The 12,349-nt window shown below is 53.4% G+C and overlaps 1 protein-coding gene across 3 annotated transcripts in view; it reads right to left on the bottom strand.

Moving 5' to 3' along the window:
• Window positions 1-12,349, bottom strand: part of CHAT (choline O-acetyltransferase) — an 84,143-nt gene that overhangs the window by 42,365 nt on the left and 29,429 nt on the right. For all 3 annotated transcript variants that reach the window (XM_079793967.1, XM_079793965.1, XM_079793966.1), the window contains 4 exons: window positions 9,461-9,541; window positions 6,098-6,289; window positions 5,286-5,404; window positions 3,791-3,844 (listed from right to left, as the gene is read on the bottom strand). In XM_079793967.1, the coding sequence (XP_079650093.1) occupies window positions 3,791-3,844; window positions 5,286-5,404; window positions 6,098-6,289; window positions 9,461-9,526 (431 nt within the window). In that variant the 5' untranslated portion in view covers window positions 9,527-9,541. The remainder of the gene's footprint in view (window positions 1-3,790; window positions 3,845-5,285; window positions 5,405-6,097; window positions 6,290-9,460; window positions 9,542-12,349) is intronic.

The raw sequence follows: 12,349 nt of genomic DNA, 5'->3' as shown, positions 1-12,349 counted from the left end.
CCAGGGGCGCATGGCCTCACCCGGACCCAGGGGCGCGTGGCCTCTCCCGGGCCTGGGACCCAGGCTCACCCGGATCCAGGGGCCCACGGCCTCACCCGGACCCGGGACCCAGGCTCACCCGGATCCAGGGGCCCACGGCCTCACCCGGACCCGGGACCCAGCCTCACCCGGATCCAGGGGCACACGGCCTCGCCCAGACCCAGTATTCAGCTTCACCTGGACCCAGGGGCGCATGGCCTCACCCGGACCCAGGGGCGCATGGCCTCTCCCGGGCCTGGGACCCAGGCTCACCCGGATCCAGGGGCCCACAGCCTCACCCGGACCCGGGATCTAGCTTTCCCCGGAGCCAGGGGCACGTGGCCTCACCCGGACCCAGGGGCGCGTGGCCTCTCCTGGGCCTGGGACCCAGCCTCACCCGGATCCAGGGGCACACGGCCTCGCCCGGACCCGGGATCTAGCTTCCCCCGGACCCAGGGGCACGTGGCCTCACCCGGACCCAGGGGCGCGTGGCCTCTCCCAGACCCAGGGTCGCGTGGCCTCACCCGGATCCAGGGGCCCATGGCCTCACCCAGACCCGGGACCCAGGCTCACCCGGATCCAGGGGCACACTGTTGAAGAACAGTTTAGACAGCCACCATGTTGGCTCACATTACTTGGCAGCTGCCATGTTGCCACATGACTTGCAGTTCCCTGGGGGCTGCCATCTTGAAACAACAAAGGTCAACCCCTTTCTTTGAATTAGCCAATGGTGAAAGACTGTGCGCCTGAGCTCCAATCGATAGTGAAGGGCAGGTCATGAGCGTCAGAATTAAAAAGCTGAGCAGACTGCCTGCTCAGTGTGCGTGTGCTCCCAGACCATGTGCTGCGCACCCTCCTGCAGGGGTAAAGATGTTTGCCTTGCTGCCTGGCTCCCCAGTATGCTTTGTGTTCTACCAGGACTCCTGAATTTGGGGACTCGCCTTATTTCTAACAGAGGGAACATACCACAACATAATAAAGGCCATATGTGACAAACCCACAGTCAACAATCATATACTCAACAGGCAAAAATTACAAGTGTTTAACTTAAATTTGAGATCAAGACAAGGATGTCTGCTTTCACCATTCTTATTTAACATAGTGTTGGAAGTCCTAGTCACAGCAATCTGACAAGAAAAAATAAATAAAAGGCATCCAAATTAGAAAGGAAGAAGTAAAACTGTCATTATTTGCAGATGATATAATACTGTATATAGAAAACCCTAATGACTCCACCAAAAACTACTAAAACTAATATATGAATTCAGTAAAGAAGCAGGATACAAAATAAATATTCAAAAATTGGTTGCATTTTTATATATCAAAAATGAACTATCAGAAAGGGAAACTAAGAAAACAATCCCACTTACAATCATATCAAATAAAATAAAATATGTAGGAATAAATTTAGCCAAGGAGGTAAATTTATACTTGGAAAATTATAAAACACTGAAGAAAAAATAAAAATAAAACCAAGCATACACCATGCTCATGTATTAAAAAAAAAAAAAAACATTGTAAAAATGTCCATACTACCCAAAGCAATCCATAGATTCAACACAATTCCTATTAAAATAGCAATATTTCACAGAACTAGAACAAATAACCCTAAAATTTATATTGAATCACAAAAGACCCCACATAGCCACAGCAATCTTGAGAAAGAAGAACAAAGTTGAAGGAATCACTCTACCTCATATCAAACTAACTACAATGCCAAAGTAATCAAAACAGCATGGTATTGGCATAAAAACAGACATCTAGATCAATGGAACAGAATAAAGATCTCAAAAATAAACCCATGCCCATATGGTCAATTAATACATGACAAAGGAGGCAAGAATATATAATGGGTTAAAGACAGTCTATTAAATAAATAATGTTGAAAAAAATTGAACAAGATATATGCAAAAAAAATGAAACTAGACCACTTTCTTACACCATATACAGTAATAAACTCAAAATGGATTAGACTTAAGTGTAAGACTCGAAACCATTAAAATCCTAGAAGAAAAGATAGGCAGTAAAATCTTGGGTATTTCTTGTAGCAATATTTTTTTTATATATATCTCCTTGAGCAAAGGAAACAAAAGAAAAAATAAACAAATGGGACTATCTCAAACTAAAAAGTTTTTGCACAGCAAAGGAAGCCACCAACAAAATGAAGACAACCCACTGAATAGAGAACGTATTTGCCTACATCTGATAAGGGGTTAATATCCAAAATGTATAAAGAGCATATACAACTCAACACCAAAAAAACAAACAATCCATTTTAAAAATGGGTGAAGGACCTAAATAGATACTTCTCCAAAGAGGACATACAGATGGCCTATAGACATATGAAAAGATGCTTAACATCACTAATCATCAGAGAAATGTAAATTAAAACCACAGTGAGATATCACTTCACAGCTGTCAGATAGGTTATCATCAATCAATCAACAAAAACAAAGTGTTGATGAGAATGTGGAGAAAAGGGAAACTTTTTTCACTGTTGCTGGGATTTAAAATTGGTACAGCCATTATAAAAAAACAATACGGAAGTTCCTTGAAAAATTAAAAGCTTAACTGCCTTATGACCTCATCATACTACTTCTGGGAATATATCTGAAGAAACTCAAAACACTAATTCAAATGAATATATGCACCCCCATGTTCATTGAAGCATATGTATAATTGCCAAGATATGGAAGCAACCCAAGTGCCCATCAATAGACAAATGGATTAAAAAGTGTTGGTACATATATACAATGGAATTTTACTCTACCATGAAGAAGAATGTAATCTTACCATTTGCTACAGCATGGTTGGACCTAGAGAGTATTATGCTAAGTGAAATAAGTCAATCAGAGAAAAACAAAGAGTACATTATTTCAGTTATATGTGGAATCTAAAGAGCAGTAGAAATGAATAAACAAAACAGAAACAGACTCATAGACGCAGACAGTAGACTGATAGTTGTCAAAGGAGAGCGGTGTGTTGGGGAACTGGGTGAAAGGGTAAAGGGATTGAAAAGTACAGCTTGGTAGTTCAAAATAGTCACGGGGATGTAATATTGTAATAACTATATATGGAACCAGTTGGCTACTGGCAATATCAGGAGGAACACTTTGTAAAGTATATGATTGTCTAAACACTCATCTTTACACTTGAAACTAATACAAAATAATATTGAATGTAAACTGTAATTTAAAAATAAAATAAGACATTAATTAACAAAAAGTGATCTCATACTTGGTACCATTTTTTACTAATTAATTTTTGTAATGTTTTACAAACATTTCATAATATTTACAAACACCACAGGTTGTTTGATTGAGGCAGAAAGGAAAGTGGGGTTGAAGCCAAGTAAACAGGCTTGGACTGAGGAGAACCGCTCTTCAAGCAGTTCTCCTCAGGTGAGGTGGCAAGGCTGACTCACCTGTCTTGCTCCTACAACTCTCCCTTCTCCCCCTTCTCATGTGTGCGCTCCAGATTCCTGGTACACATGCTCGTGTGTACATATAAGGTATGGAGGAAGGGGACATTTTAAAGGGATCCAGGTAGGATAGTGCTTACACCAGGAAAAGGAACTATTGGTGGTTGGGCCAGCTGGGGTAAAGGTCATCCTGATGCTGGGGTGGGTGTGGTCCCACCTACTCTGACAGGAGCCAGGAACACAGAGCTGAAAAATGTCAAGGTCACTGCCCTCTAGAGCTCCTTGTCTATTGTGGCCGGGAGAGAGGAGAATCAGAAGGCACTGCCTTTCGCAGGCTGCGCCCAGTCCTACCTGTCCAGCATGGTCTTGTAGCTGAGCACTCCCGAGATGAGGTTGGCGGCAAACCTGCAGAGAGAGATGAAGCCTTAGCCTCTCCTCTCCGGGGCCCATGCTCCCTCTCTGTCTCCAACCTCCCTCTCTCTCTCCCTTGCTCCTTCTTTCCTTCCTTCTTTCTTTCTCCCCACATCCTTCCTTCCCTTTCCCCCTCCCTCTTTCTATCTCTCCCAAACTCAGTGACCACCCACCAGATGCCAGGTCTTAGTGGTTTCCTAATAAGATGGGCTACCTGCTGCCCCCCCTACCCACCTCTATGCTGTCAGTACTTCACACGCTTTGGATTAAAAACGGTGCCCTGGAAAGAACTTCGGGGAGGAGAGGAAACTAGAAAGTGAATGAGGAGGCGAAGGAGGAGGGAGAGGAAGCCAGGAGAGGCCACAGAGCCTCTGGAAAGGGCTGAAGAGCAGGGGTTCTGCCCAGGAAAGGCTCGTGCTGGGCTGGCCTGGGCCAGCACCCTAGGTTTTGTGCAATTCAGTCTCCTGGGGAAAGTCAGTAATTTGGTCCCCTAAGTGCTCATGAAAAGGAAGTGGGTGCTGAAGGAAAACACACCAGAGAACCATACCACGGAATGGTGTCACCTTTACTGTTCACGGATGACGAGCCCGGCTTAATTGCATCAGGAGGAAAATGCCCGCTCCGGTGCGATTTTGAGAACTGTTCTCAGAAGTTGTTCATCCATCCACTCACTTCCTTTTGCCAAGGGGGGGCCCTGGCTGCAGGGGAGGGGGAAGGTGCTCCCAGACCTTTGGACTGGTCTTGGTGAGGAAGGACGGGCTGGGGGTCTCCCAACCATAGCTGAGCCCCTGCCTTCTGTTCTCTTCCTCCCCCTGAACTGTCCCACACTGTGTCCCACTCAGGTCTTAAAACCAGAGACTGGATTTGGAGCTCAGTGACTCCTGCAGGGAGATCCTTTGTCCTGCCCCTTGTGTGAATGGTCCCTCCATCGTCATCAGTGGGCCCAGAGGCCATGGCAGCGGCTCAGTGAGCTGTGAGATTGCAGCAGATGGCACAGGCTCTGGCGAAGGCGGCTGGCGGGAAGAAACCTTTGCCAACCCTTCGGAGCCTCTGTTTGGAGCTGGGGGCTGCAGGGGCCTCTCAGATCACCTGAGCAGTGTGTCCCACAGACAAGTCCCAGCCTCAAGTACTGGCAGGATCAGAGGGGACCCACCTTCTCCCAGGGCCTCAGCCAGGTCAAGATTGCTATGAGGACACCTGGGCGCCCATGTCCTCCAAATAAATGCATCGGAGGCAGACCTTGTGTTTGTTCCTCAGGTGCAGCCTCACCTAACCTCCTTCCTGACCTCATGGCCTGGACGGCCCCTGTCTCAGCGCCACTTGGCCTCAGAAAGCTCCACCAAGACACGAGTTTCAGCCTTTCCTTCCTGGTGCCCGGGCCAGGACCCTTCCTCAGGCAGCTCCCCAGCTGTGAGCCGAGAGCACGGGGCCTCACCTGAGCTGGTCATTGGTGTCCTGGAAGTGCTGCCGGGGAAAGATCACAGCTGGGCTGGAGTTGACAGGCAGGGCTAGGCGGTTATTGAGATACATGTCGTTCAGCCAGTACTCAGACACCTGCGGGGAGAGCAGGGAAGGGAAGCCATTACCCACAAGGGCCACATACACCCCTCCCAGAAAGGGCACCTTGCCTGTGGAGCGCACTGATTGCATCCTGGCAGCCCTGAGGGCCAATCAGGACACTTCACTGGATCATGCACTTCATTCATTCATTCATTCCACAAGCATACACTGCACCCAGTTATGTGCTAGGGCCATGCATGTTTCGCAGCCCACGAGCCTGCCCTTCAGCCTTGCCCTGTACTCTCTCCTCTCTCCCATCCAGGTTCCCATCCTGGTGTCTGGTGCTTCATCCATGTCCCCTGCCTCCTTAGGAGGGCCCATCTTGCCTTTCACGCTCTCTGCTTCCCTGACCTCATCAATATCTTCTGCTGCCCCGTCCCTGTCACCCATTTTTGCTCAAACTTGTCCCCATCTGCCCCCATCCTCGTCCCTGTCTGTCCCTCATCCCTTTCCCCTATCTGCCAGCCCTCTCTCCCCATACCTACTTCACATTCCACATCTTGTCTGTTCCTCACCCTTGCTCCTTGCTCTCCTCGTCTCTCCCCCATCCCTGTGCCCCATCTGCCCTGTCTTTGTCACCTACTTGTCTCTCACCCAAATCCCTCTGTCTCCAAGTCTGCCTCCTGCCCCATGGGTCCCTTGCCTGCACCCCCTTCCCCTAGTCAGCCCTCTCCCAGCGATGCTTACCCAGTTGGCAGTCTTCTCTTGCCGCTCCAGGAGCTTCTGCTGCAGGGTCTCACCCAGGCCACCAGGGGCCCCAAACTGCTGCACGATGGCCTGACTCCTCCGGAACTGCTCCCTGGGCACCAGGGGCTGCATGCACCGCAGGTAAGTGGCCAGGGTCTGCTGCAGGGGGGGCACTGGGAGTTTGGGCAGCTCCTGGAAAAGAGGGTCACAGGTACTTGCTGTGCCTGTCATGTGTGGCCCAGGCCTGTCCAAGTGGATGCCTAGGGTCTGTCTCCATCTGCTACCATCCTTGCTCCCTATCCTGAGACTCGTCTGTTCCCAGGGCTCAGCTCAGCAGAATTGTGAACTTAGGAGGTTCCTGTTTGCTCTCTCCCATACCCCAGCTCTGACCCCAAAGGAAAAAAGTACAGAGGAAAAGACCTTGATGTGATCCCAGACAGACCTGGATTCATCCCTGACCTTGCTGCTGACCAGCTGTTTGATCTTAAACAAATCACCCCTATCTCTGTGCCTCAGTTTCCTCCCCTGCCAGATGGCGTTAATAACCTCCATCTCTTTATAGGATAAGAGATCATTGATGTGCAAGACCCATCCACTATAGTGAATGAGTCTAAGATGAAATAGTCCTGTTATTGATAGTGATTGCTGGTCATTCTTAATTTAGGAACTGTTCCCAGCTGGAGCTCTAGGATCCAATTGACTCTAATGGAGAGCTGTGGACAGGTGGAAGAGCGTGGGAGACATCGTTCATTGCTTGTCCTAATGACCAGAATTCTGCAGATGTTTCCTGGGAAGGTGACTCATGCCCTGGGCTCCTTATTCAATCCCTTGCAGTTATGAAACCCAGAGAGGGGGTTCTGCTCCATGTGGGTACGGGGGTGGGGTGAGGTGGAAGTCCTTCCTCTCTTAATCTTTCTCAGTCTCAGCTTCCTCATCGATAGGACATAAATGACAGTTCCTACCTGAGAGGGCCCCGCAGAGAATGAAATGAGAGAAGCAACTGGCCCCAACTAGGCACATCATTAAATGTTACAATGTTACTGTCCTGATCCTTCCAGAGGAATTCCCAAGAGGAATCTCAATCTCTGGGGGCCCCATGCTTCCCAGTTTACCAGCTGTGTTCACCAGGGATCTCACATGTTATGGCTTAGCCTCATTGATAGATGAGGAAACTTAGACCCAGAGAGTGGATAGTCCCACTGATAGGTCATCCAGCAATTTGGTGGCAGAGCTGAGACCTGAAATCAGTCTTCATCCAATATTCATTCTGCTCCTTCCTCGGCTGTTCTCTTCTGTCTCCCTTGCTCTCTTTTCTACCCCCTTCCTTCCTCACTTAGCTGGCCACAATTGAAAACCAGAAATTTTCACATTATCGCTTAAATTTTACAAAGTTGGCTGCCTTCTTTCAGGGGTTTCTCCTCTCTAGGGTGGTGGGGCGGTGACCTCCTGCCCCAGGCGGGCGGTGGAGTGAAGGGGCCTGTTGAAAGCTTTCCTCCACTCTGCTCTTCCCGCTGCACAGGCTGGAGTCCCCACGGCTGCCCGGGGGCAGATGGGACTGAGCATGCGCTGCGGAACGAATGGGGATCCTCCACCTGTCTGGCCCTGTGTCTAGAGCTCACTGCCCTACGGGGAGGGAGGAGGCTGTGGGTGCTCTGTGCTGTTGCTACCCTGGGACCTCTTGAGGACAGGTCTAGACAGCATTTCGGGTTATCTAGTCTACTCCAGAGATCCAGGTGCAGGCCTCCCCCGCCCCCAGCTGCTCTGGTTCCCTCTTCCTTCTATTGGGGCCATGGGTCTGTGCGGTGGGTGAGTGGGTAAGTACCCACAGAAAGCCCAGCCTAGTTGGTGGCCTCGCCAAGATGCCAGCATGTCTGACCCTCGCCCATGCTGAAAATAGGCCACCCTTTCCTGAGGTCCTGTCAGTGCCCTGGGACTCAGCCTGGGTCATGGGAGAATTGGTGACATGTACAGAGGAGCTAGGCAGGAAATCTCTGCTTGGATGTCTCAGCCCCTTGCGGCTCCTCCTAGAAGCCCACTGGCTTCTGGCCCACAGTGGGAACAGCGGCAGGGACTAGCACTAATGAGGGTCTTTGGACCCTGGGGTCTCAGGTCAATACACGTTTCCTGGGCAGCTCATGTGGGCCAGGCCCTGGGCTGGACTCAGGCTCGGTGAGAGACAAGGCAGCCACAGTCCAACTGGAGGGACATGCCATGGAGCAGAAGCAGCAATAGAGGTGTCGGCAGCAGCAAACAGGACGATGTGGGGAGCCACTTCACAGGGAGAAGCCAGGAAGTTCTGATCAGGGTTTCAAGTGAAGCGGGGGTTGGGGGGTGGACGGGAGGGTGGAGGGTGGAGAGTGGTGTGGTTGTCAAGGAGATGTCAAGAAGCCAGTGTGGCAGAGGGACACACACGTGCGACACGGTGGGGATCAGATGTGCTCTGTCACTCCGGAGGTCAGTGAGATGGGAGGGAGGAGCCCTTCCCAGGGAGGGTGGCTTGTCCCAAGTCAGTGGGAAGATGGTGCCTGCAGCTCCAGGGCTGAACGAGTGGCAATAGCCAGGGCTGGGATGTGTCACGGCTTACCTAAGGCAACTCCCTTGGGCTCAGAGCCATTGGAAGTGGAACGTGGGGTTGGGGAAGTCCTGGGAGATAAAAGTATCTGGCCCAGGTCAAGGGCTCTCCCTAGACTGTGGAGTTAGAGAGTGTGCCTATCAGCATTCCCCTTGATGCGGGAAGCCACCCACTGCCCATACTATCATGAGAGTGAATCAAGGAACTCGGAAGGCCGGTGGACCTTGGGTGTTAGCAGGGCTAATGCCAAGCACCATTGTTCTGTTGAGATAATGGTGGCTCAAAGCAATTTCCTGACCTAGTAGCCTCAACGTAAATGTTTACTGAACCTTACCGATCTTTACTGATCTTTATTGACCTTAGAGATGGTCTGTCTGCTAACTGCCATGCTTTACTGAGGGCAAGATGTGTATCTAAAACTGAATGAAAAGCGGACAAGGCCAGGTTCCAGTGTGCCTCTCCAAAAGAGAGAGGTGTCCACCTGGCCCCCATGCCTTCTAAATTCATATTTCTTCTCTAGTGTTTTCATTTGTGCGTCAGCCCCTTCTTCAGATCCTGAACCCCCGCCACAAAAGGTGGCGGCACCTTAAAGCTGCTCCTGGAGCCGCCAAGCCCTCCAGGCTCCTCAACGGGCTCAGGCAGGGATGCAGCCTGGGCCTCCTGCCCAGGAGAGGGGAGGGCCGGGATCAGGCAAGTGCTGATGGCAAATCCCATTCAGGACTATTCTGGAAGCCAAGGGCACGTGAGTGGGGAGAGTAGGGATAAGTGAGAGAGCTCCAAAAGTTACTCACCGGCTCCTCCTCACTGCTGAGAGTTTTTGCTGCCATCTTCTGGGGGGCTTTTTCCAGGATGGGCATTGTCGTGACTTGTGGCTGAGAAAACAGAGTGCAGATGTGTTGAAGCAGAGCGGCATCAACATAACAGCCCCACAGACCTGTCTTTCACCTCCCGCAGTCTATACCCACCTACACCCTGTGAGGAGGCCACAGCTGGACAGTAGTGTACACGGGTCTCCTTGTTGGCCTGGCCCCAATCCCCTCGCCTCCAGACCAGCCGCCCTGCACAGTGTCCTCTCTGAGCCCCCAAATAAGAGAGGGCAGGGCGTGAAGTGAGCCTCTAGCTGGTACCTGCTCCATCAGACTGCTGTCACCGGGGCCCACCTGATTCCCCCCGGGCTGTGTGGGAGGGAGCAGGGCTGGGCTTGCCCACTCCTGATCCACGAGGGGTATGGACAGAGCGCTTGCTTTGTTCTTGCGTGGGGCCCAATAGATGTGTGCTTTGCAGGTTAAAACCTCTCTTTCTCACTAGGCTTCGAGTTTTTCCAGGGCGGCATGCTTAGTGCTTCAGCTCTGGGACCTAGCAGGTGCATGAGCAGGATGCACGTGGGGAGCTGAGTGAAAGCAACGCCTGCGTGCATGAGTGATGCCTCAGTGAATGCAAAGCCCTGGCGCCGTGGGGTGGACTGTGCCTGGGCAGTCTCTGGCCAGCAGGTTCCCAGTGTAGGTGGCATAGGGGCGCTAAGGGAGGTGGTCCAGGGAAGCTGGGCAGCCCCGTCCCCTGGGGGCCTCCTAATAGTCTGGAGATTAATTTTGAAGAGGCAGCAGAAGTGAGCCAGACCAAGGGGGAGCAAAGGCCAGGTTTTAAGGCTAGTAGGACCCAACCTCTACCCTCAGAGATCCCTCTAAGCTAATGTAAGCCTGTAGAGACCCCCATGCTTTCTACTCACCCATTTCCCCCCACCCCCCTGCCCCGCACCCCGACCATAGGTTCAGTCCAGGTGGGGGCTGGGCAGGGGCACAGTTGATCCAAGGACAGAGCATCCAGGAGGATGGATGACTCTGGTACAGCGATGGAGGAGCCCGGGGCCACCTGGAAGCTCCGGGCAGAGAACGGAGAGTCCTCAGAGCACTACACCAGCACGCTCCGGGCTAGGTGGTCCCCCAATCCGCCAGCACCATGCAGTTTAGGGGCTGCCCCTGCCTACCCAGGAAGCAGCAGTATCCAGGTGAGGGTTCACCCCCAACACAGCAAGGTTTTGAGGGGGCAACAGGGGAAGGTCAGGTTGGTAAAGGCTCTAAAGACAGTGCAGCCCATGCTTCCTCTTGCTCTGGCCCCCAGCCAGCGCCATAGCTGGAAGGTATCTACTAGCCAAACCTCAGGGACCCCTGGTCTCCGAGAGGCTCACAGGTCAAAGCAGCATGGTTTCCTGGGGGCCCTGAGCCTGCTGCTCCTCCTCCTTGGCTTGGGCGTCTAGAGGGCATAGTGTCTGTCTGGTGCCCTCCTGGCTTCCAAAGGCTTCCCGCAGAGATCTCGGCTCTGCCCTAGGGACCCAACCCAGCTCGGCGGGCACCTGCGCTCCAGCTACTCCCCGCCCGCGCCCCCCCTCCGCCCCCAGCAACCTGGCTCCCGATAGCTACCGTCGCCCTTTCCCCACCTCCTGCCTCTTCCAGGATGGGAGAGGCGAGCGCTGGAGGGTCCTTCGGGGTGGCAGGGTGAGACCTGCAGACCCTCCTACTGGCACCTAAGGGGCAGCCCTTGGCTCGCAGCAGATGGAGCCCAGGAGAAGCGGGAACTTGCATGTGGAGCCCGGAGCTCCGATGGCCAAGCCTCTCCAAGCCCCTGTCCCCTACGTCTCAGCGTCCTGCTCCCCGCCCCCTGCCCCCGCTCTGGTGGGTGAGCGCCAGAGCTGAGGAATCCCTCAGTCTCCGGGCGGTCCCACCGCCGCCGCGGCCGATCGGGACCTGGAGGACTCGAGGGTTCCAGGCGAGTGGTCCTGGCGCGGCTCTGGACGGAGCCTCCCTCTGCGCCCCGCGCGCCAGCCCAGCCCTCTCACCTGCTCTCCTCGGCCGCGCTTCGCCGCACTGAGCAGCACAGGGGGCCGGAAGGGGAGATGAAGGGATCTGGGGGCGCGTCAGCAGAGCGAGGGTGGGGGCTGCTGCCTCTGTCGGTGGCAGAGCCTCCGACGACGCGGTCGGGTCCCCGCGGCTCCCAACCTGCAGGCTGCCAGCGATCCGCCGCGCCTGTCCTCTCCTCCTGTTCCTCCTCCCGCCCCTTCCTTCTTTCCCTCCCTCCCCCAGCCCCACCCCTCCCTCCCTCCCTCTCCGTCCTCTGCCCCCCACCTCCCACTCCCCGCAGCCTTCCGGGATCCCACCTCCCGGCTCCCCGCCCAGCCGGGACCAGTTCCTACCAGGGTAGCAGAATCCTCAGCTGCGAAGGGCGTGCAGAACACTGCCCCACCCATGCCCATGGCCCCCGCCCAGCCATCCCCGGCCCCGAGCCCGCCCCCCCCCCCCCCCCATTATCCTAGCCGCCACTGCGTCTGCAAAGCCCTGGGGAGGGTGAGTCTGGAGAAATCTGTGCCCTCCCCACGGTCTAGGCCAGGCTCAAGCCCTACTACATACAACTCCTTTCGAAATAATAATAGCCGCCTGTTTGTTAATCACTGCAGGTCCCCCCGCCCTGCCGCCACTAGTGGGGTGGGGGAGATACAGACCTGGGGATGCCTAGAGACTGGCAGCCAGAGGCAAACGCTCCTGCAGACAAAGCACTCCTCCCCCACCTCCTTGTAGATCCTCACAGATTGACCCACAAAGACAGACCCTGCCCAGACAGCACACAGCCAGACGCACACCGACAGCCCTGTGCACACAGCCCTGCACACAGCCCTGCACACAGCCCTG

This window comes from Cnephaeus nilssonii, assembly GCF_951640355.1.
Source record: "Cnephaeus nilssonii genome assembly, chromosome: 16".
Classification (NCBI taxonomy): domain Eukaryota; kingdom Metazoa; phylum Chordata; class Mammalia; order Chiroptera; family Vespertilionidae; genus Cnephaeus; species Cnephaeus nilssonii.
The sequence above is the reverse complement of the archived record's forward strand: the minus strand, read 5'-3'. Positions and strand labels throughout refer to the sequence as shown.